At 39.4% G+C, this 24,537-nt stretch overlaps 1 protein-coding gene and 1 long non-coding RNA gene across 9 annotated transcripts in view; one reads left to right on the top strand and one right to left on the bottom strand.

The window, feature by feature from the left end:
* DHX40 (DEAH-box helicase 40) overlaps positions 1 to 21,965 on the bottom strand; it is a 46,889-nt gene extending 24,924 nt beyond the window's left edge. For 3 of the 8 annotated variants that reach the window (XR_014821277.1, XR_014821278.1, XM_003131664.6), the window contains exons 1-10: positions 21,814 to 21,965; positions 20,809 to 20,976; positions 19,177 to 19,322; positions 16,783 to 16,902; positions 16,359 to 16,586; positions 16,064 to 16,130; positions 14,682 to 14,813; positions 2,734 to 2,833; positions 623 to 709; positions 309 to 491 (exon numbers count right to left, since the gene is read on the bottom strand). Coding sequence is in view for 3 of the 8 variants with exons in the window: in XM_003131664.6 (XP_003131712.1) it covers positions 309 to 491; positions 623 to 709; positions 2,734 to 2,833; positions 14,682 to 14,813; positions 16,064 to 16,130; positions 16,359 to 16,586; positions 16,783 to 16,902; positions 19,177 to 19,322; positions 20,809 to 20,976; positions 21,814 to 21,925 (1,343 nt within the window). In the remaining 5 variants the exon portion in view is untranslated. Of the gene's footprint in view, positions 1 to 208; positions 492 to 622; positions 710 to 2,733; positions 2,834 to 14,681; positions 14,814 to 16,063; positions 16,131 to 16,358; positions 16,587 to 16,782; positions 18,317 to 18,969; positions 19,323 to 20,808; positions 20,977 to 21,813 lie in introns of all 8 variants that reach the window. The other 5 variants (XR_014821279.1, XR_014821280.1, XM_005668994.4 and 2 more) reach the window with 3 other exon arrangements.
* A 61-nt stretch (positions 21,966 to 22,026) lies between these two features.
* LOC146398205 (uncharacterized) lies at positions 22,027 to 23,920 on the top strand. The gene is made up of 2 exons (XR_014821282.1): positions 22,027 to 22,156; positions 22,531 to 23,920. It is a non-coding gene; the product is annotated as an uncharacterized LOC146398205 (long non-coding RNA).
* The last annotated feature ends 617 nt before the right edge of the window (positions 23,921 to 24,537 follow it).

Genomic DNA, 24,537 nt, shown 5'->3' with positions numbered 1-24,537 from the left:
GGGTATGGCCCTAAAACGACAAACAAAACAAAACCTGAGTGAATTAGGGTCATTGTATACCTTTCATTATAAATAAACAATGGTCACTAAATGATCCAAATAAACATCAGCAAGAAACATCCCACTAAGCCAAGGTTAAAATATGAACAAGGGATCAAAATCTCAGGAAAGCAATGCAGAGAAGCCTTTTATTTGGGTTCAGTTGAGCCTCGAAATGTAGGGATATATGAATCAAACACCTCAACAAAATTCTGAGGAATAACCTGGCTCCCTAACAAATTTTTCTTTTTTTCAAGTTGTCTACATACCTTATAACATCATGTATGGCAAGGCACTTTAAGGTCAGAACTACAGATGTCAAACTAGTTCTCTTAATCTCAGGGATCACATGGTCAGGCATACACTGGTTCCAAAAATCTTTACTATAGATCCGAAAGCATTTTCCTGAGGAAGTCCTGCCAGCTCGGCCACTTCGCTGTAATGCCTCACTCCTTTAAGAAGAAAAAAAAACCAAGTCCCCAAAATGTGAGTTTTCTAAGTAATTAATTTCCTACCCCCAAACCTGCTAGAAATTATTTAATCAACCGTTCTTTGTATTAAAAGGCTTAACACAGAGACTTACTTTGAAATTGGAACCACCTCTAGGATGTCCAGTCCTAATCTGGGATTGTGATTTAACTGCTTCACAAAGCCACCGTCTACCACGTATCTAAGGAGAAAAAAAGTTAAGTTTCTAGAAAATAAGGAAAGTCTTGTTAATTTTTAACCACTTTTGAGTTCTCCTTTTCTACCAAACTAACAACTACACAATGACTGTTACGTTAAGTGTAAAACTTGAAAGTCAAGAAATTGGAACCCCTGTACCATTGCTACTGGAAATGTAAAATGGTCCAGCCAACATGGAAAATGGTTTGGAGGTTCCACAAAACATTAAACACAGAATTACCATATGACTCAGAAATTCAATTTCTAGGTATACACCCAGAAGAACTGAAAACAAGTACTCAACAAACACTTGCAGACATATGTTCATACTAACACTATAGAAACCAAAAGGTAGAAACAACCTAAATGTCCATTAACAATTAAGGGATGAAAGGATGAACAAATTATGGTATTTACATATAATGAAATATTACTGGGCGATAAAAAAGAATGAAGCACTGGAGTTCCTGTCGTGGCACAGCGGAAATGAATCTGACTAGGAACCACGAGGTTGCGGGTTCGATCTCTGGCCTCACTCAGTGGGTTAAAGATCTGCATTGCTGTCAGCTGTGGTGCAGGCTGCAGAGGCAGCTTGGATCTGATGTTGCTGTGGCATAGGCCAGCAGCTGTGGCTCTGACTGGACCCCTAGCTGGGGAACCTCCATATGCCAAGAGTGCAGCCCTAAGAAGAAAAAAATAAGAATGAATCCCTGATATATTCTATGACATGCATGAATCTCAAAAAACTTGCTGAGTGAAAGAAACCAGGCTCAAAAGGTCACATATTGTATGATTCCATTATATGAAATATCAGAATAGAATATCCATAGAAATAGGGGCTGGGGTGGAGGCGGGAATAAGAAGCAACTCCTTAAAGTGTATAGTTTTTTATCTGGGGCTAATGAGGTTTTAGAACTAGAAAGTGGTGGTGGTTGCACAACATTACATGTATAATAAATGGTACTTAATTGTATACTTTTCAATGTTAATTTTAAGTTCTCCTGTAAAAAAATAAACAAACTTGAAAATCAGCTCTAAACCATTCTAACAGTTTCAGGATCTAATTCCAGTTAGCGTTAATGATACCATTTTAAGCTAGTTAAACAGAGAACAAGTCAGGTAAGACTAAGTTAGGAACAGTAGTAAGTCTATCATTTACTAAGGGAACATTCTGAAACATACTATTTAATGACTTTTGCCTTTGTTTGAAACAGAAAACTGCAAAGGTCAATGTACTCAGGAAAACTGCTCTAAGCCCTTAGTAAAACCGTTATTTCTAAAGTAAAGGAGGAAAAGCAGAGGAAATTAACTTCCTCTCAGATCTGGGTATCTATTTTACCCAAAAGAAATAGATAGGATCCTTAAGTCAGGTTCAGCCTTTCTGTGGCAGACAGACTGCCTTAGTTAAGGACATAAAACATATTGGGTAAAAGATAAATATTCATAAAGAATGTGGCTCAATAGTCTGAAAGAACTTGACATTAGCCATCAGTCTAGACTTAAAATCTCTAAGAGTTTCTCTACTAAATTTATTCAAAAAATTTGATAGCATCACTCATTATATCCAAAAAAAAAGAGGCCTCTCTCATAGTTCTTTTCACAAAAAGGTGAAAAGTGAGAACTAGTACCTCCAGATGAACACTTAGACATATAAAGCCTACCACATGAAGTAGAGCTGAGCATAGGAAGGGATTATCAGATCATCTTGGGCACAGGCTGGTAAATAGGGACAAAGAAAAAACAGGTTTGGCTTCCTATGAAGAAACCCATGAAGCACTACACAAAATTTTAAACTGGGGAAGAGAAAGCTACATGGTACCAAGTACAAGTATCTAAAAATTGTCAACAGAAATACTGTGTACATTTCCTACTCCATTTTCTGTTCAGGACAATCAATAATTACAAAAAATGATAGGTGATTACAAGGAGGTGAGAAGGGAATTAGTGGATGACACAGAGACACAAACTAAATGTTTTATGATAGCTAAGTGGCTTTCTCAGCTTTAAGAGGAATTTAAAAAGTCATACCTGATTCCATCTATTGTCAAAGATGTTGCAGAAATATTGGTAGATATGACACATTTTCTGATTCCAGGTGGAGGTGGTAAAAATATTCTCCTCTGTTGATCTAAAATACATGTAAAGAGAAAATACTAATTGACAACACGCATTTGTCAAACTCAAGTTTTGAAAATCTCAGAGTTCCTGTTGTGGCTCAGCAGTAACGAACCTGACTAGTACCCATGAGGATGCAGGTTTGATCCCTGGCCCCGTTCAGTGGGTTAAGGATATGACATTGCTATGAGCTGTGGTGTAGGTTGCAGATGTGGCTCAGATTTGGCATGGCTGTGGCTGTGATGCAGGCCAGCAGCTGTAGCTCCAATTAGACCCCTAGCCTGGGAACTTCCATGTGCCACAGATGAGGCCCTAAAAAAAGGAAAAAAGTTGTTTCGAAAAACTCATTTTTGGATTTCCCGTTGTAGTGCAGTGGCAACGAATCCAACTAGAAACCATAAGGTTGCAGGTTCAAACCCTGGCCTTGCCCAGTGGGTTAGGGATCTGGCATTGCCGTGAGCTGTGGTGTAAGTCTCAGACTCGGCTCAGATTCCAAATTGCTATGGCTGTGGTGTAGGTTGGCAGCTGTAGCTCCAATTCGACCCCTATCCTGGGAACCTCCATATGCCAGGAGTGCGGCTCTAAAAAGCAAAACAAACAAAAAACAAAAAAACCCCACATTTTCTTTTGATTAAAAATGTTTTCTTTACCCCTTTAATTATCTTGATTCAAAAATACAATAGCAAAAACTATTTTTTCCTCACCTTTCACTATTAAGAGCCCTAGATCCATGGAATCACAGATTATTACTGCTAAAATAAACCCTACAGCAGAGTCCTTTAGGTATAGGTCATAGCTCACCTTGAGACTATTTAAAAACTGTGGGCCTCTTCATTAAAAGTCACCGATGTGTACGCACACATACAAAATTTCAACCAATGAGGATGTTCAGGGACTCTCTGAAGCCCATCCAAGGACTACAGATTAAAGACCTCTCTGTGCTTCTGGAGTTCCCGTCGTGGCTCAGTGGTTAACAAATCTGACTAGGAACCATGAGGTTGCGGGTTCGATCCCTGGCCTTGCTCAGTGGGTTAAGGATCCAGCGTTGCCATGAGCTGTGGTATAGGTTGCAGATGCGGCTCGGATCTGGTGTTGCTGTGGCTCTGGTGCAGGCCGGCAGCTACAACTCCGATTTAACCCCTAGCCTGGGAACCTCCATGTGCTGCAGGAGAGGCCCAAGAAATGGCAAAAAGACTATATATATATATATATACACACATATGCTTCTAAAAAAGAAAAAGATCTCTCTACGCTTTAAAGACTGACTGGCTAAGGAAGTTTTTACTTTTGCACGTGTTTTCCTAATTCATGACTACATCTCTAAACAAGTAACGCCACAGTGGTTTCTACTACCCACACATTGTGAAAGGTGGTCCCCAGTATGGTAACTTTTTTTCTCTGACCATAGTTTATGGCACCAAGGATAAAAATCTCCCAACTGGGCCAGTTTGATTCTCCTGTGAATTTGGAACAAGGTCCAAGAGATGCTCAGTTTGATGAGGCTAGTCTCTTTCAAAGAGGAAAAATTAACTTGTGAACCATAGAGAAGTGATTAATGTGTATGGAGGAAAGCTAGCCTCAAGAGAGGAAAGAATGAATCATCATGAGAGTTCACAAGAGAGTATTTCTGGGTTCCTGGCACTTCCCAGGCCTTAAGAGACCTGGAAGTAAAACAAGTATAAAGATGGATTTGGCCAGACTTGCCCTCCTGCCAGGTTAAACAGAGAATAGGACAAGAGAGTTAATGTTTGCAAGGAAATTATCATGGCATAGGCAAAAGGAGATAAGTGAAGGCTGGTAAAAGACCAGTCTCGATGCACTCTACAATTATGGAATTAGGAACAGAAGAGTGATTTTGCAGAAATTAAGAAGTAATCATCAGAAAGATGTTTAAAAGTGAGGTCAGAAATTTATGATAATGACAAGTCTATGACATTAATTTTTTTTTTTTTTAGGGCTCCACCCACAGCATATGCAAGTTCCCAGGCTAGGGGTTGAATGGGAGCTACAGCTGCTGGCCTACACCACAGCCAAAGCAATGCGGGATCTGAGCTGCATCTTCGACCTACACCACAGCTCACAGCAATGCCAGATTCTTAACCCACTGAGCAAGACCAGGGATCAAACCCACATTCCCATGGGTACGAGCTGGATTTGTTTCTACTGTGCCACAACAGGAACTCTGACATTAAGTTTTTGAATGGGTAGCTGAGATGAGATAAAAAAAAATCACTCAAGATAGAGAAGTCAAGCAAGGGATCTAAGTAGATTATCTATTTAAATGATCTCCAAAAGTTAGGGTTAATCATTCTAAATTAATCTACTGGAGGGTGAAAAGAAATTATTAGGACATATATTTATATTACTCAAAACATCTTTTTACTATTTTACATAATATATTAGAACAGCAAGTACATATATATACTTAAAAAAATTTAATGCCTGGCTTCAGAGATTTCTACAAGATATATCCATATTTGTTTAGAAAATTTACTTTTTTTTCCCCAGCATCCAAGAAAATCTTAACCAAATCTGTTTTTTGGTTTTTTTTGTTTTTTTGTTTGTCTTCATTTTGGCCATCCTGCAGCATATGAAGTTCCTGGGCAAGGGATCAGATCTGAGCCACAGCCTCAACCTAAGCCACAGGTGCAACAACACCAGATCCTTAACCCACTGTGCTGGGCCAGGGATCAAATTTGCATCTCAGCGCTCCCAACATGCTGCCAATCCCATTGCACATGGGGAACTCCCCAAATCTGTTTTTAAATAAGGTACGAAACCTGTTTCCAAATAAGATCTTAGAAAGATCCATATATTCCCAATATGTAAAACAGACCAGAGTTGGATTCTTATGAGGAAAAAAAGAAGTGGCACAGATGAGCAGTTTTAAAATCATATCAATAGGCATCTTGTTTTGCAGATGAGAAAACTAAAACCCAGAGCGGTCAAGTGGCTTGCTCAAAATTTACATATAGACAAGCAAGTTTAAAAACAAATAGTGTATTCCTGCTACATAGCACAGGGAACTATATCCAATTACTTGTGATAGAACACGAAAGAAGATAATATGAGAAAAAAAATGTACATATACATGTATGACTGGGTCACTCTGCGATACAGCAAAAATTGACAGAACATTATAAATCAACTATAATAAAAATTTTAAGTATTGTTGCTATTCTTCTACATCATTCTGAAATTAATTTCACAAGTAAAAAAGTGCTAGAAATGCATCTTATACATAAATAATAAAAATTATTTTTTAGGGGGAGTTCCAGTTAGTGGCTCAGCGGTAACAAACCCAATGAGTATTCATGAGGATGTGGGTTCAATCCCTGGCCCTGTTGAGTGGGTGAATGATCCAGCACTGCTGCGGCTGTGGTGTAGGGCTGTAGTAGCAGCCCGACTCAACCCCTAGCCTGGAAACTTCCATATGCCACAGGTGCAGCCCTAAAAAAAAAAAAAAAAAAAAAATTTTTTTCTAGGTATTTCTGAGATTTAGGTAGCTCATTTCTTCCAGATGGTTCAAAGGAGTCATATACTACTTTACAGTTCAAATTATATGTTTATACATTTATTTATTGACTATCTATTCTACTACAGCATAGCTCTCCAAGAATAAGGACTTTAATTCAAGACCTATCTCTAGTACCTACAACACCTGGACCACAGAAAGTGCTCGATAAAGTTCAATGAATTGATAAATTTAAAAGTGCATGATACAAATCATAATAAAATTCCACATTACCTTAAAATTTTAATAAATTAGAAATGTGCATTTTGAACATATTTATGATCAACTCTGTTTTTCAATTAACCCATTTTGAAAAGTACCTAATTTTAGTCTCAGTTTAAGCGAAATTTCAGTTTCATTTATCTTTTTTTTTTTTTTTTTTTTTTTTTTTGTCTTTTGTCTTTTTTGTTGTTGTTTTGTTGTTGTTGTTGTTGCTATTTCTTGGGCCGCTCCCGCGGCATAAGGAGGTTCCCAGGCTAGGGGTTGAATCGGAGCTGTAGCCACCGGCCTACGCCAGAGCCACAGCAACGCGGGATCCGAGCCGCGTCTGCAACCTACACCACAGCTCACGGCAACGCCGGATCCTTAACCCACTGAGCAAGGGCAGGGACCAAACCCGCAACCTCATGGTTCCTAGTTGGATTCATTAACCACTGCACCACGACGGGAACTCCCAGTTTCAGGACTTTTTAATTGACTGTAGTGAGCAAAATGATAAACAAAAAACAAAACAAACAAACAAAGTCCTGAAACTGCTGTTGTGACAAGATTCACATTTCTTTCACATTTACATTTCACTCACATATTTTAAGACCACTTTTTTTTTTTTTTTTGCTTTTTAGGGCCTCATCTGCAGCATATGGAAGTTTCCAGGCTAGGGGTAGAATGAGAGCTACAGCTGCCTGCCTACACCACAGCAACAGAAACTTGGGATCGGAGATGTGTCTGTGACCTATGACACAGCTCACAGCAACACCAGATCCTGAACCCACTGAGAAAGGCCACGGATCGAACCTGCATCCTCGTGGATGCTAGTCAGCTTCGTTAACCGCTGAGCCATGACAGGAACTCCTTAACACCACATTCTTTAAATATACATATACATACATACATACATATATATACACACACACATATATGCATATATATATTTATTTATTTTTTGCTTTTTTAGGGCCGCACCTGCAGCATATGAAAGTTCCCAGGCTAGGGGTTGAATTGGAGCTACAGCTGCCAGCCTATGCTACAGCCACAGAAATGCCAGATCCGGGGCATCTATCACCCATACCACAGCTCATGGCAATGCCGGATCCTTAACCCACTGAGTGCATGAGGCCAGGGATCGAACCCGCAACCTCATGGATCCTAGTCAGGTTTGTTAACCACTGAGCCACAAAGGGAACTCCATGTTCTTTAAGTATAAACACATGCCAATTTCATTTTTGTTTTATAAACGTTTGAAAAAATGTTAAATACATATACACTAAACTACGTTCTCACTTTCCACAAAGAGAAAGGGAAACTGAATACTTTCATTGAGATGCAGCAATTCTCCTGACTACCTCCTGACTACCTAATAAGGGACTAGAATGTAAATTAACAGCTGGGGGCGGGGGAGGCAACGAGATAGAAAGATGTTCCAAAATCTACCAGGACATAAGTATACTGAGGAGAGACTACTTAACACTCTTAATGGAGCAATGCTCCTAAGATATACTTATTTGACATATTATATATGTGATATATTGAAACTTCCTCATAGAATTTTTTGTTTCAAACTGACCCCAAAGCAGAAATACGTTTGAGAGAGTGGGTGTGTGTTTGTGTGTGTGTGTGACAGAGAATGTGTATAAAAAGAACATAAATTAAAGCAATAAACAAACTGTCAAGGGGGAACAAAGATGACTGTAAACAGAACAAAAGAGGTACAACACTGCTCGGCTCAAACTCCACCTTCCCTGGAAGTCATTTTTGGGTGAGTCAAAAATATCTTGAGAATTCTCACTAACACAGCTGAAAATCAAACTTCTGACATAGAGAAAAGGCTTGAGATAATCAGTAAAAGCAGTTGAAAAGATAAAGTTACTAGAAGGAAGTTTAAAAAAATATGGAAGACACGCAATCTAACATAAAAATAACTGGTACCCCTGAAGTAGGGAAACCAACAGACAGGAGTTATATTCAAAGATATAACACAAGAGAATTTCTTTGAAATAAAGAATTGAATTTGAAGATCAAAAGAACAACTCAGGAAAGCTTAAATTATTCTGTTTTTGGTGGTAGTTACACAGATATATACATTTGTCAAAACCCCCTGAACAGTATACTTAAAACAGGCATGTAAATTACACCTTGATAAAGATGATTTTTCAAAAGAGCACATACAATTCCAGGAATTTTAATGCAAACCACTCAAGACAAAAATATCCTAATTAAAGCTATTGAACTTTTAAGGATTAAAAACAGAAATTTTCAGGCAATCAGACAGAAAAAGCAAATGACTTACAAGGAGAGGGAAAAAAATCAGGCTGGCCTCAGACTTCTCCACAGGAACATTCAATGCCAGAAGACAACTGGACAACGTCTACCAAGTTCTAAGGAAAAGAAAGTGTGACCCAAGAACATAAAACCCAGCCAGCACGTAGCTCAAGTATAAAGGCAAAAGCCAGACAGTCTACACCCAAGAGCCCTCCTATTAAAAAAAAAAAAAAAAGTTAAAATATAACCAATCTAAAATTAACCAAAAGTAACTTAGAAATGAAAAAACTATGGTAAAAGGATTGACAGAATATGTCTGAACGATGTAAAAATAAAAAAAATCAGAAGAGGAGGATATAGAAGACTAAAAGTACTTAAGTCCTCATCTTTCAAATCAGGCCACAGATAAGATCTCCAATCAAATACAGTCTACATGGAGTTCCTGTTTTGGCTCAGTGGGTTAAGAACCTGATAATATCCATAAGGATGCAGGTTCTATCCCTGGCCTCGCTCAGTGGGTTATGGATCTGGCATTGCCGCAAGCTACAGCATAGATCACAGATGCAGCTCGGATCTGGAATTGCTGTGGCTGTGGTGTAAGCTGGTGGCTGCAGCTCTGATTTGACCCCTAGACTGGGAACTTCCATATGCCATGGGTGCAGCCCTAAAAAAATGGGGTGGTGGTGAATACAGTCTACAAAGAAGACATTAACTTCAGCTTAATATTTTTCCTCTTTTAAAACTTAAAGTAATATTTTATAAAATATTATCTCATGTGGTAAAGAAAGATTTACTTGAAGTTTAACAATTTTTTAAAGTAAATTCAAGTAAAATCAAATACTTTTAAAACAAGCAACTAATAGTATACTCTCACTTTTAAAAAGTACTTCTGGGAGCTCCCATTGTGGCTCAGCATTATTAACAAACCAGACTAGCATCCCTAAGAATGGAGGTTCAATCCCTGGCCTCACTCAGTGGGTGAAGGATCCGGTGTTGCGTGAGCTGTGGTGTAGGTCACAGAAAAGGCTCCGATTCTGCATTGCTGTGGCTGTGGCGCATGCCGGCAGGTACAGCTCTGACTTGACAACTAGCCTGTGAACTTCCATATGCCGAGGGTGTAGCCCTAAAAAGACAAAAAAATAAAATAATAAAACGTACTTCCATCAACATCCCTACCTGCTTACTTATCCTTCTTTACACACATACACACAATGTTAAAGATGGTGATTCTTGGATGGAGTTTGAGGTGATTTATTTTTACCTTTGTAATTTTGTACACTGCTTGAATTCTTTATCATGAAGCTATCATTTTTGCTCAATTGAGAATTTTTTCTTAAAAGAAAATTGGAGCAAATATGCTGAACACCGACTACGTTAATTCTGCATAATAGAAAAGGAAATTTTTTTTTTTTGGTACTTTACACTTTCAAAACTTCTACAAAGGGCAAAAACTAAAGGAGCATATGCAACATAAACCTATTTTTGTTTTTAAAAAAACAAAACTAAACAATAAAATATATATAAATGTATAAAGAAAAAGATTAAAACAATATACCTCAAAATATTAACAGTGATTATCATTTAATCATGTTGGTGGGATCTAAGTTTAATTACTTTTCTTTGGAGATTTTACTGCTTTTAAAAAGTATTTCTTTATAAAACAAAAGAAAAATTTTCCCACTTAAGGTGACTCCACATATATTAAAAGTTTTTATGTGAAGCTCACTAGCCTTACTCCCTTACGTCTTTAATCTTAAGATTTAAGAAAACTGTCTTAGACACTTGGTACTTGCCTTATTGAGGTAATATCTTTGTTTTATAAGAAGAAAGGAAAAAAAACCCTATTTTTGAATTTATGCAATAATCTAAGCAAGCAGTTTCTCCTCTTTTAAAATGGACACTAGTCCAAGGAAAAGCCCCTCTCCTTTTCTTCATCTATTCTAGAAATATATGCCTTGTTAGATCTCCCACTACTGAACAAATAACCAGTTACCAAATGTAGATTTACCATGTAACCTCAGCAATATCATTTAGCCTCTATCAATCAAATAAAGAAATCTGATTATGCAAAAACATATATATGGACATATGTGCATCTTTCTTAAAACAAACAAAAAAAGCCCTGGCTTTCATTACTTAAAAAAAAAAACAACTGAGATTCCCACCCTCCGCAAAAGGCAAAGAAGCACTGAATTAGATAATTAGTTCAGTGCTAAAATTATCTAATTCTATGCAATTAATTGTCTACACATTAATTATGAAGTAACAGGTATACTTCAGTTCACAATTTTTTGTGAGGTTCGGCTTTGCCTAAATGCATGACAAATCTTAAGAAGTGCAATATCTCAACAAAATGGAGACGTCAGAAGAGGGAAAAAGTCTGAAACAGGAATAAGGTTCAGATGTAGTGTTTGATGCAAAACATTAATAGAATATCTAGCAGAAAGTGATAAATCAGTAAATCAATTTAATAAATATTTAATCAGGACTTTCTCAACATACAGTACTTGCCCTCAAGAAGTTCACAACCTCATAGATGGGATTAAATGATCATAACACAAGATAAATGTGTTAAGTGTCACAAGAGGTAAAGTAAAGAACAATGAGGTTCAAAGGAAGAAGAGATAAAAGCCAGCTGTGAGGAGGGAAATCAGGAAAAGTTTTTATGGAGTTGGCTGCACTTGTGAACAAAAGAGCAGGATTTCCACCAGTGACAAGAGAGAATAAAAGGGAAAAGAGGAATTCAAGTTCAGGAAATAGCAAAGAGTCACAAAGTTGCAGGAGGAATCAAATATACCTTCTACATTTTGAGCTTGGGCAAACATCACAAAGGGTGGGGGTCAGGGGGCGTTCAGCCCAGGGAGCAGGGTCCTATAACCTTGGTAGAAGAAGGGATACCACAGCACCTCTCCACATCTGACAGATGAGAATTTTTTTATGTCAAGTAGGGAGACATTTTAAGGTACTTCAAGATGACTTTAGGAGTTCCCATTGTGGTGCAGTGGTTTAACGAATATGACTAGGAACAATGAGGTTTCGGGCTTGATCCCTGGCCTCGCTCAGTGGGTTATGGATCTGGTGTTGCCATGAGCTGTGGTGTAGGTCCCAGATGCGGCTCGGATCCTGCATTGCTGTGGCTGCGGTGTAGGCGGCAGCTATAGCTCCGATTAGGCCCCTAGCCTGGGAACCTCCAAACGCCGAGGGTGAGGCCCTAGAAAAGACAAAAACAAAAAAACAAACAAGATGACTTTAAAACAGTAAGCTACTCTCACGGATACAGCCCAGAAATAAGAGCAAATATAAAATATTCTCATAATTTTCACCTATTTACTAAACGTAGATATGGGTCATTTTTGAACCCACTTCATTATAGGCTATAAGCAGGAAATCTTCCTGTCCTCTCCTCACTCCCAAATGCAAGTTTTCTGTTCCTGAAGTCAACAGGAAATAAAGGAAATAATATTATAATAATGTCTCTCCCCACCAGCCAATGCAGCAATAATAAAGAAAATAAGCACTGACTGTGTTTAACAGGCTTGAAAAGAAAGCCTAAGACCCCAGGAACCTGCCACTCTTTCCCTATTTCATCCAACTCTGCCTCACCTATTATATAGTACTTCATCAAGCTCCATAACAATGTCTCCCTGCACTGCTATAAACTGCTACAATAAATATTATTATGCTCATAATGAATCACCAGTAGCTCACCCTTACAGTGCCCTTGGAATGAGAAGGGAAACTAAAATAAATAAACAAAACCTTTCAGTAATGGCTCTACTCATACCCAATCCACATCTTTACCATTTACACATATACACAAACAAAGAGAATCATATACATTGGATATTAAGGCTGAAAGCTGGTTGAAGTCATACTGAAAGATAATGAATGCCAAATTATTAAGCTGGCATTTTAAGTCAGTTGGCAATAGGAAATGGCTAACAGTACCCAACAGGAGACTGACACAGTCACAGCTGTGCTTTTGGAAGGTTACGTTTACCACAGCAAGTAGGAGAGTAAATTAAATCAGGGAAAACAAGTTAGCAGGACATGTTAAGAACTCAGGAAAGCAAACTGAGGATCCTGATTCTTATGATGACAATGAAAAGAAAAAAGAAAAATGAATGAGGTGGACAAGACAAAAATAAAAGAAAACATGTAGGAGTTGCCATTTGTTTGAATCATATGATCTACGGTGAGATGATGCTCAGACAAAAAAGCCCTGTGAGGCCCAGGAGGTCCAGAGTGCAGGAGGCTGAGCTGGGGACAGCTTTTAGGAGTCATCGCAAAAAGTGACAGGTGAATCCAAGCACCCAAGCTCTCCAAAACAGAGAATTCTAAGAAAACAGCAAGTTAAGGATGAAGCCTTAGGAAACAGTCACATTTAGAGGGGAACAAAGGCCAGGGAGGGTGGGAAGGTAGCAGTCTTTGAAAACAAGGAGTTGTCAGGAGAACCAAATAATTACCCTAGACAACAGCATTTAAGGAAACTTCTTATTAATACAAAACCAAAATACAAACGAATAGAAAAAAGCCATGTGATCTGAAGAACAGGAGGTACTAGCAACCTTTAATACTATAAAAACTGGATTTCAGGAAGATAAAGAAGCAATGGCAGATACAGAACATTATTTTCAATGTGGCAATAAGAAGGAAAGAATGAAATTATTTACTTTATATAGAAAAAGGAAATATATATATATATTTGTTGTTAAAAGTTAACAAACCAATGCTAAGATTTTGAATTACCTATCAGTTACAAAGAAAATTCTAAAAAAGTTAGTAGATCATATCTCCAAAAACCAATGAGAACCTTAAATATCTAATAATGACCCTATGAATTCCCTTGAAGATGTAAAAACCTAAAGACAAATTTCAATATTAAGAGCAAGGGCCCAATATCATCACAAAAGGTATTTCCAAAACAGCACATGGTCTGGTTATTTACCAACACATATATTCCTGAACATTTTTACCAATACAAAGATAAAAATCATCTACTCAAGGAAAAAAAAAAAAAAACTCATAAAATATAAAAACATTTAAATGCTTTGTGCATTAAATCCCAATCCCAATCAAACTCCAAATAGGAGGTTACAGATTAATTTTCCTTCAGTTTTACAAGTCAAATTCCATAATAAAATAGTTTTACAAAACAAATTCTAAACCTCATTCAACAAAATTTATTATGAACTAATATTAGTTTGCATTTGCTCTTTGAACCTAAAAAAAGCAATACATTCTCAAAAAGTAGTCTAATGTGTATGGCTACTTAAAAAGAAAACAATCCATGAAGTTCCTTTGTGGCACAGCAGGCTAAGGACCTGGCATTGCCTTAAGTACAGCCCTGGCCCAGGAGCTTCCACATGCCACAGGCATTGCCAAAAAAAAAAAAAAAGAAGAGAAAGTCCTGAAAGTCATTTCTATTAGGGAAAAAAAAGAAAATCTACTGGTTTATCTCAGATAAATATGGATAGGTAAGATTTCTAGAAAGCCCATGGCAGTGGCAAATTAGACTTATCATACTACTATCAAGGAATTATAGCCCTAATTTCCAAAAATTACCAATGATATTTTTCTCCTGCTGAGAAAGGACACAGCCTACTCTTAATAGTAAGGCGGACAGATGTCCAAGGTCTTGAAAAAGTGAACACGGAAAGACTTCAAGAAAAAAAATCACTTACTTCAAGGGATCCTGGTTGGTTCTACTAATGCTCTGTTTCTGGATTTGGGTGTTGGTTACAAAGGTGAGTGCACTTTGTGAAATCCATTGTCCTAAACACTTAGAATTTGTGTACTGTTCTGTATAGACATGATTATCCAATAAAGTTTTTTAAAAACCCAATTTTCTATTCTAGTAAAGAATTACCTGTTGTCATAGATCCATAACATGGCAGTATTAACAAGCCATCTAGAGTGGTATCTTGCACATCATAATCATAATCAACAGACTCTGCCATCTGAAAAAGTAACTCACAACTTTTTTCGATTTCAAACTGACCTGAAATGAGGGAAGAAAATGTCAGCAACTGAACAACAAAATCTAAGAATGAAAACAAAATAAACCTTCTAGATTTTCAGTTCTGCATAACATTTTTTTTAAATCTCTCATTTGATCTAAGATAGATGAACACACAAGCAGTATTCAATCTCAACAGTAAAAAAAAAAAAAAAAAAAAAAAAATGAAAGAAACAGGAGTTCCCATCATGGCTCAGCAGTTAACGAACCTATCATCCACAAGGTTGCGGGTTCGATCCCTGGCCTCGCTCAGTGGGTTAAGGATCTGGAGTTGCCGTGAGCTGTGGTGTAGGTCACAGACACAGCTCGGATGCCGAGTTGCTGTGGCCCTGCTGTAGGCCGGTGGCTACAGCGCCAACTGGACCCCTAGCCCGGGAACCTCCATATGCCGCGGGTGCGGCCCTAAAAGACAAAAAAAAAAAAAAAAAAAAAAAAAAAAAAAAAAAGAAAGAAAGAAAGGAAGGAAGAGCTGTTTAAATCTCTAAAGAAATAAATGTTTATAGTCTTTAAGCCTTTCATCTTGCTAATACGGTATCTGAGGAAGAATCAATAAAGTTAATCATAACACAGAGAAGTCTAGCCCAGGAGATGTTGCATTTAGGTGTATCTCAAAATGCTTAGGTAACCTTAAAAAGCCAAAGAGGTTGTTACAATGTCTCACTTCTAACATCGGTACAAGGCAGTGTAGGAGGTGAGCCATGAAATGACTCATATCTGTTAGCAGGATGCTGCTACTTGAAGAATCACACCAGCCTGAGATTTAACTATTCTATTTTTGAGCTCCAAAAAAGGCTTTTCTGTGAGACATAGATGCCACATCTTATGTACTGCTACCACACAGTACCATCCCACCACTCAAAGAAGAAAGGAGCTAGAAGGCTGTCTTTCAAAATAACAAAATAACAAAATTAATCATTCAGGTCCAGGACTGTTTAGTGTGGTAACAACTCTATATACGATAGAGTAAGAAAAATATTAATATTTTACCATTAGTATCTTTCTAGTAAAAGGTCAGTGTATTTTACATGTTTACTAATGAGACTTGTGTTTTTTTAGGGCAGTGCAGAATTATCATACATGTCTTATAACAGATATAATATCTCAAGCTACTCAGATAATCATAAAAAAGCTAGGATAACATGAGTAGAATCTAGATTTCCCAACAAGGGTTCTGTTGCCACACTGCTCTCATACAAACGGTAAAATCTTTAAACCTGATACTGAATGCTCACCAGTCAGAAAAACCAAGATGTCTCCAGCCATTTCATTCAAATGGATATCCATGGTCACTTTCACAATCTAAAGCAAGAAACACAAGCATAATTTGCCAGTGGAAATATAGTCATCCCTGCCTCCACCAACCACCTCCCCTAGTTCCACAGAAAAATTAAATTTGGTTCTCAAAAGCCTTAGAACCTATGAGGGTGGCCATTAAAATATCAGAGAGCAAATGAATTATCAAACTATTTACTCAACTAGATTCATAAATATAAACAAGACATAAAAAGGAAGGATGCCAAATAGTACCGCTTGAATATATGCAGTATTCTCTCTGTCTCGTGGACCAATCAAATTGCAGAATTTTTCTCTGACTGGATAAAGCCTTCCAGGTATATCAAATATTGGACAATTTCCAAAGAATGCAGAGAGTTTGGCCAATTCCATAGTTGCTGACATCACTACAACCTTTAAATGTTCCTTCCTGTTAGGAGATTTCTCCTGAAACAGCTTCTTCAATAAACCAAATAAGATGTCCTGAAAGAAAAGTAAATTTCTACTGTTACAAGTATAACTAACAACCAATTTATTATAAATATTTTGCTCTTCTAATCAAAGAATTCCGTTTTGAATAGATTAAAATGTAAGAGAAGGCGATTCACTTTGGGAGAATACAAAGCTACCCCAAAGAAGTAAACTGTCTAATGAATAACCAATATATTGAAATACTCACTGTAGTTAGAGTTCTTTCATGGGCTTCATCCAAAATAATTACACTGAACTTGGTAAGATTTGGATCTCCCAGAATATGTTTCAGTAAACATCCATCAGTCATATATTTGATTGCTGTTTCCTAATGTTCAAACAGCAGGATATATTAACATATATATAACAGTAAAATCACAGAACTTCACCCCTACTTTGTAACGTAAAATTTTCCCCCAAATGTACAGACACTAAGTAAGCAGACTAATCTGACTAAATAAAAGAATGCATAAAATAGCTTAATAACATGTATAATAATATGAATGGTAAGTTATGAAACTTATGATTCATACGGAGACAGGGATATGGAACTAAGGTGGATATTCTGGGGTAAAGCAACAAAAATGACCAACAAGGAAATACAATGAAGTCAGTGGAAAGTAGTTAAGATAATAATGTAATGACTCCAGGTGAGCAAGCTGTGAGAAACAATAATGAAATGGGATTCATCTACCTGTCTTAGCAGCTATTTTAGAGGACTCAGGAGAAAAGGTAGGGGAAATGGTTATATATACCATTTCCTCTCACTCTTTTCTTCCTTGTCCATGTTCCTATTACAAAAATAGGGTCAGCTGACTAGCATTAAAACAAGATGAGGAGTTCCCATTGTGGCTCAGTGGTAATAAACCTGACTAATATCCATGAGGACGAGGGCTTGATCCCTGGCCCGCTCAGGGGGTTGGAGATGTGGCATTGTCATGAGAGTTACAGTGTAGGTCTCAGATGCAACTTGGATCTAATGTTGCTGTGGCTGTGGTGTAGGCCAGCAGCTGCAGCTCCGATTCAACCCCTATCCGGGAACTCCCATATGCTGCATGTGCTGCCCTTAAAAAAAAAAAAAATCAAAACAAACAAACAAAAAACACAGGTGAAACTAAGGTCCAGAGGAGTTTACAGCAGTGATATCTATGAAATGAGGGAAGAAAAAAAGAAAGAAAAAATCTCTAGCAGTGACCACTAGGAAGGCAAAGGCAAGTATTTTGGGGAGTCATTCTGTGTCACTATTGGTGGCCACTCCTATTAGGGACCATATGCAAATCAAGTACTATTTTATATTTGGTACAGGATTAAGAAATCCTGAAGGAATATGAATTTTAACTATGAACTACTGCCGTGAAGATAGAAGACACTCACTAAACATGTGCTTACTGATTTTGTTAATTAAGCTGTCAGTTTTTCATGGACATCAAGAGTACAACATACAATATGGATGAACAGTAAGAAGAACATTAGCCAAATGAAATAAGCCAGACAAAAAGGACAAAATATTGTTATGACTTCACCTGTACAGGGTACTTAGAATATGGAAAGACACAGAGACAGAAAGTAAAACAGAAGTTACCAGCGGGGGTTCTCACTGTGGCTCAGCAGTTAACAAACCAGTCCAGTATCCATGAGAATGTGGGTTCGATTCCTGGCTCTGCTCAGTGGGTTAAGGATCCGATGCGGCCATGGGTTGTAGTGTAGGTCACAGATGCAGCTTGGATGTGGCGTTGCTGTGGCTGTGGTATAGGCCAGCAGCTGCAGTTCTGATTCGACGCCTAGCCTGGGACCTTCCATATGCCACAGATTCGGCCATAAAAAGCAAAAAACAAACAAACAAACAAGTTACCAGGGACTGGGGGGGGGTGGTAATGTGAGGTTACTACTTAATAGATACAGACTTTCTGTTTGGGATAGTGAAAACAGTCTGAAAATAGGGAGTGATAATGGTTACACAACACTGTGAATGTTCTTAATGCCAATGAATTATACACCTGAAAACGATTAAAAAATGGTAAAAACAGTACATTTTCTACAATAAAAACATTTTTAAAGAATACAAATATGAGTTACATGTCAAGGATCCTTAGAGCTAAAATATGTAAGAGAATCCTATGAAAAATCAGCATACCTGTCATATAAACTAATTCAGAAGGGAAAGAATGGGATAAAATAGACATCCCGAAACTACACCATTAACAATGGGCAACACACATTAATTCCAATCTGAGGCATTATTTCTTTAAAACGTAAATGGAATTTTGAAGTTGCATTTTTTTTTTTTTTTTTTTAGGGCTGCACCTGAAGCATACGGAAGTTCTCAGGCTAAGGGTCTAACTGGAGCTACAGTTGCCGGCCTACACCACAGCCACAGCAACGAGGGATCCGAGGCAAGTCTTCGACGTACACCACAGCTCACGGCAACATCAAACCCTTAACCCACTGAGTGAGGCCAGGGATCAGACCCACATCCTCATGGATTCTAGTCTGGTTTGTTAACCACTGAGCCATGAAGGGAACTCCTGAAGCTGAAATTTTTCATAACTTTCTCTGTTCTACCTATAGGATTATAGTACTTAAACCAACAACGCTTTTGTACCTTAGAGCTGCAATCATCAAAACGAACTTGGTATCCTACTTTGGATCCCAAAGTGCATTTCATTTCTTCAGCAACCCTCTGAGCAACAGATATGGCAGCTACTTTTCGTGGCTGAGTCACACCAATCATGCCATGCTGTGAAAACCCTATCAAAACCAGAGGTAAAAAACACAGAAATGTTAACAATTGCTTCCCATTACAGCTAACTTGTTTCTGGTCAATCAATACAAACTGTTAAGAGTATTTCTAAAAGAAAACTCTAGGGAGTTCCTATTGTGGCGCAGTGGAAATGGATCCAACTAGTATCCATGAGGATTTGAGTTCAATCCTTGGCCTCAATTAGTGGGCTGGGAATCCCGAGTTGCTGATGCAGCTCAGATCTCGCACTGCTGTGGCTGTGGCATAGGTCAGTAGCTACAGCTCTGATTCGACCCTTAGTCTGGGAACTTCCAAACAAAACAAAACTCTACAGATTAATACCACCTTGTATTACATTTGCATAAATTTAAGTACTAATTAAAAATAAGACAACATATTAATAACCATTCTAAATGTACATATTTTAATCAGGTTTTTCCCATTTCATTCCTTTTTATTTTTTATTTTTTTGGTCTTTTTAGGACCACACCTGGGGTATATGGAAGCTGCCAGGCCAGGGGTTGAATCGTAGCTGCAGCTGCTGGCCTACATCACAGCTCACAGCAACACCAATCCTTAACCCACTGAACGAGGCCAGGGATCTGCATCCTGATGCATCCCAGTTAGGTTGATTTCCACTGGGCCAGAAATAGGAACTCCCTATTAGCTTTTTTTTTTTTTTTTTTTTTTTTTTGTCTTTTTGCCTTTTCTAGGGCTGCACCTGTGGCATATGGACGTTCCCAGGCTAGGGGTCTAATCGGAGCTGTAGCCGCCAGCCTTCCCCAGAGCCACAGCAATGAGGGACGGGATCCGAGCCGCATCTGCGACTTACACCACAGCTCAAGACAATGCTGGATTCTTAACCCACTGAGTGAGGCCAGGGATTGAACCTGCAACCTCATGGTTCCTAGTTGGATTCGTTAACCACCGAGCCACGACGGGAACTCCCTCCCTATTAGCTTTTAAGAAAAGGATATTTTTGGGAGTTCCCATCATGGTGCAGTGGAAACGAATCCAACTAGGAGTGATGAGGTTTACTTCCTGGCCTCCCTCAGCGGGTCAAGGATCCAGGTTGTGGTGTGGGTTGCAGATGAGGCTCGGATCTGGCGTTTCTGTGGCTGTGGTGTAGGCTGGCATCTACCGCTCCGATTAAACTCCTAGCCTGGGAACCTCCATACACTGAAGGTGTAGCCCAAAAAAGACAAAAAGACCAAAAGAAAAAAAGAATAGGAAATTTTTGGAGTTCCCATTGTGGCTCAAAGGAAACGAATCTGACTAGTATCCATGTGGCTGCAGGTTCGATCCTTGGCATCGCTCAGTGGGTTAAGAATCTTGGATCCCTAGTTGCTGTGGCTGTGGAGTAGGCCAGCAGCTATCGCTCCAATTTGACCCCTAATCTGGGAACCTCCATATGCCACCAGTGTGGCCCTTTAAAAAAAAAAGGGTGGGGGATATTTTTTAAATACTCCCAATATTACCCCAGAATAAAATTACCTGCTTCATATAGATACTTTGGAAGTTGTGTTGTTTTACCACTTCCTGTATTTCCAGTAACAATAAGGAATGAATTGTCCCTCACAGCCTGAATAAGTTTTTTTCTTTGTTTTTGAATAGGAAAAGTTGGAGTAGTTCCTCCCTCCTGTGATGTGCATCCTTTCTCTTCTGTAATAACAACAAAAAAGTTTATAAATTAAAAGACCTGTAAAAACATCACTAACTCAATTTCTCAGAAATGAAAAGAGAACGACAATAGAATTTCAGGGCTAGAAAGACTCAAACCATGACTTCTCAGTTAAATCACTCACATCCAATTTGCAAGTAAGGGTTTTTATAAGCCCAATGCAACTTTATAGTCAGCTCTAATAACTTGAGCATTTGCTAATGCATGACTCAAAGTATCTGCCAGAGTAAGCCTAGTATAAGGCAAAGTATTTGCAAACACACCTATACAGAAACACAAAAGCCAATTTTATTAAACAAAACACCCAAAACCGGAACACAGAAGAAAAACTCTCAGCTGAATTAAAAGCCACCTGTGTTTGCTTCTGATTCATGGTTCAAGTTAGGTCCCTGTTCAGAGTGACTGATATCCCAGAAGGCCAAGTGGTGGGTAACCATGGAAACTGGCTCCTGGAAACTGGCTCCCTTCATACCGTACCCAAAGGCAGGCTGGCGGCCCGACGAAGGGGCGGGGGGGGGGGGGGGAAATGGGTAGAGAACAAAGGCTTTATGAGCCTATTTAAGAGCAGAACGCGTCTCTGCGCTGGGGTTCACTTTTTTGTACCCCAGTAGGGTTTTCACCCAACTTGCGTCTGGGACCGCCCCCCTCTAGACCAAAGTGCTCACTGGACGCAAAGTTCGGTTCCCGCTTGGAGGGCGACAAAAACGCTACAACCTCCACCCTACTCTTCTCTGCCTGCCTAAGGCAGACTTTTATCTTTCCCAAACCCCCCCATGCCCTAACTCCCGCTGGCCTCCGTAGTGTCCCGCGGACCGCACCTCTATCCGCGATGGTAACAGCCGAAGGCCGCTCTTCCTGAAGGTCTCTTGAGCGCTCACCTTCCTCCTGCCGCCTTGGCGCCCTGCCCGCGACGGCGGGAAACCGGGACATAGACCTGGCCCCAAGCGGAGGTGAGCACGTCCACCGATCTGAGGAGATGGGAGGGGAAAGGCGAAGACGCGCCCTGATGACGTCGAGGTGTTTACTTCCGCGCGTGCGACTCGAGCAAGGGGAGGGGCAGATGTTCGTTGACTTGGCGCGCGGCGGGCGAGCAGTTCCCCAACCCGCGCCACGCGGCTGCGAGCAGACGGTCCACCCCGGAGTGTCCTCCGCTGCCTGAAGGTGTACGCTGCGCGGGTGTTGTAAAGCCAGCCCCGAGGTCCGGAAGCGCTCCCTCCTGTTTCTCTTCTTATGCGCAAAAGGGCACGGGACACCTTTTTGCTCAGTGGTCCCTGCAAGCCTAGCCTACCTTCACACACCTAACGTTATGTGACCGTTTGCCAGGAGCTGGAACCTTACTAGAGGTGTTCCATAATATTGTCACTTTGCGTATCCTGAATTGACCCGTTTAAGGCATACATCCCACGAGTTGCAGAGCCGAACTTCTGGTTCCATAGGATCCAAAACTTACGTCGCATACGCTCTACATTCCCTTCGCAGGATCCTGCATTTTAATTTATTTCCATGTTTATTTTCTTTCCCTTTTCCCCAAATAGATGCAAGCGCGGCAACTTCAGAAAATCATGGAACGTTCAGCCTGGCAAAGTGATTCGAAGTGGGCTGGTTTTTGAATTTGCTGGGTGGATGAGTGAATGATTGATCTGCAGAGGAGTTAAGCTCACTTTTAATGGCTGTGGGTTCCTTGGAAACCACAAGCGCTGAAAAGTTTAAAAGATATACAACAATCAAGGGTGGGGTGACTTTTTCAGAAAGGCAATTTGGGGAGCAGTCTTCCTGACATAGAACCTTAAAATTTTGTTAAGTGATGTCAGTCGTAATAACAAAATCTGTGCAAGAAGGTTGTTTTCCGACTTTTCAACCATTCCTACTGTTAGAATTAACCAACACTGGAGTTCCCATTGTGGCTCAGCAGTAGCAAACCCGAACTGGAGGCGGGTTCCATTCCTGGCCTCTCTCAGTGAGATCTGGGTTATGTAAGGATACTGCGTTGTGGTGAGCTGCAGACCTGGTGTTTTTGTGGCTGTGGATCTAGCGTTGCTGTTGCTGTGGTGTAGGCTGGCATAGATGCAGCTCTGATTGGACCTGGGAACTTCCATATGCCGAAGGTGCAGCTGTAAAAAGGATAAAAAAAAAAAAAATGAACCAACACTTACAGCTGAAGAAAACAATGCAAGCTGTCACTGTGCATTAACTAAAGGCTACTACTCTCCTATCTGACCAACCTTCAGATGATGTCATTGGACCCCAAGATTTTTCTGTGCTCATTAAAAATTTGTGAATACCAACTCCTTTTAGAGGGGACGGGTTAACATCTCTGAAAATGCAAGTTTGTCATATTTTGAGTGAGAACAACTTTCTAACAAATTTATATCGCCAAAGCCTGGGAGCTACAAGAATAAATCTGGTAAGAGAAGGACATCCCAGATTTTTCTCATCCTTTAAGAGAATCTCCCAACCTCCCAGATTCTGTTAGAAATTCAAAATATTCAAATCACGAGTTGTGGCTCAGTATAGTAGGTTAAGGACGTTGTCTCTGGGAGAGTGTAGGTTCCATCCCTTGGCTCACTCAGTGGGTTAAGGATCCAGTGTTGCTGTGAGCTGTGGTGTAGTTTGCAGACCTGGCTTCAATCCCGAGTTGCTCTGGCTGTGGTGTAGGCCAGAAATGGCAGCTCCAATTCGATTTGACCCCTAGCTTGGGAACTTCCATATGCTGCAGGTGCAGCCCTAAAAAAAAAAAAAAAAAAAGGAAAAGAAAGAAAATAACCATTATACTATAATGGGAGATGGAATTCTCTAAATCTTGGTGGCTAATACATTTTCTTCCAATGTTTGTAAATCAGCTATTAGAGAATGACTCTGTTCTCATGTGAGAACCACCTAGTGAGAGTATCCAGAATAAAACCTGCAAGCCAAGAATAAAGAAAAGTAAAAGTGAAAAACTCAAATGTTGATTTTAAAAATCAAGGAAATTTAGGAGTTCCTGTTGTGGCTTAGTGGCTAACGAATCCGACTAGGAACCATGAGGTTGTGGGTTCAATCCCTGGCCTCGTTCAGTGGGTTAAGGATCCGGCATTGCTGTGAGCTGTGGTGTAGGTTGCAGATGCAGCTCGGATCCCGAGTTGCTGTGGCTCTGGTGAAGGCCGGTGGCTACAGCTCCGATTAGACCTCTAGCCTGTGAACCTCCATATGCCGCAGGAGCGGCCCTAGAAATGGTAAAAAGACAAAACAAAACAAAACAAAACGAGGACATTTAAAATATGTTGCCATTAATATGCTCAGGGCTATTGCATATTGAAAGATCAACAATTATTTCCTGCCTAGTGAGTTTACAAACTACAGTGGCAAACAAGATACAAACATAGAATGAAAATGGAAAGTACATGAGTTGGATCTGAGAAGAAAAGTCAGTGTTCCCAGCAACATTGAATCTATTTCATGTTATCTTTGGGTCACAAGGAAAACCTGAAAGAAATGATATGCAAAGAAGTAAGAGAAGTATACCTTGCACCCTACTGCTATTGCTCATAATCAGTCTTTCAAAA

This window comes from Sus scrofa, chromosome 12 (assembly GCF_054392235.1).
Source record: "Sus scrofa isolate SSC_HxYL_T2T_F1_AM1 chromosome 12, Sscrofa_HxYL_maternal_Yorkshire_Landrace_v2.0, whole genome shotgun sequence".
In the NCBI taxonomy this organism is placed as follows: domain Eukaryota; kingdom Metazoa; phylum Chordata; class Mammalia; order Artiodactyla; family Suidae; genus Sus; species Sus scrofa.
This window is presented reverse-complemented; position numbering and strand designations above follow the sequence as displayed.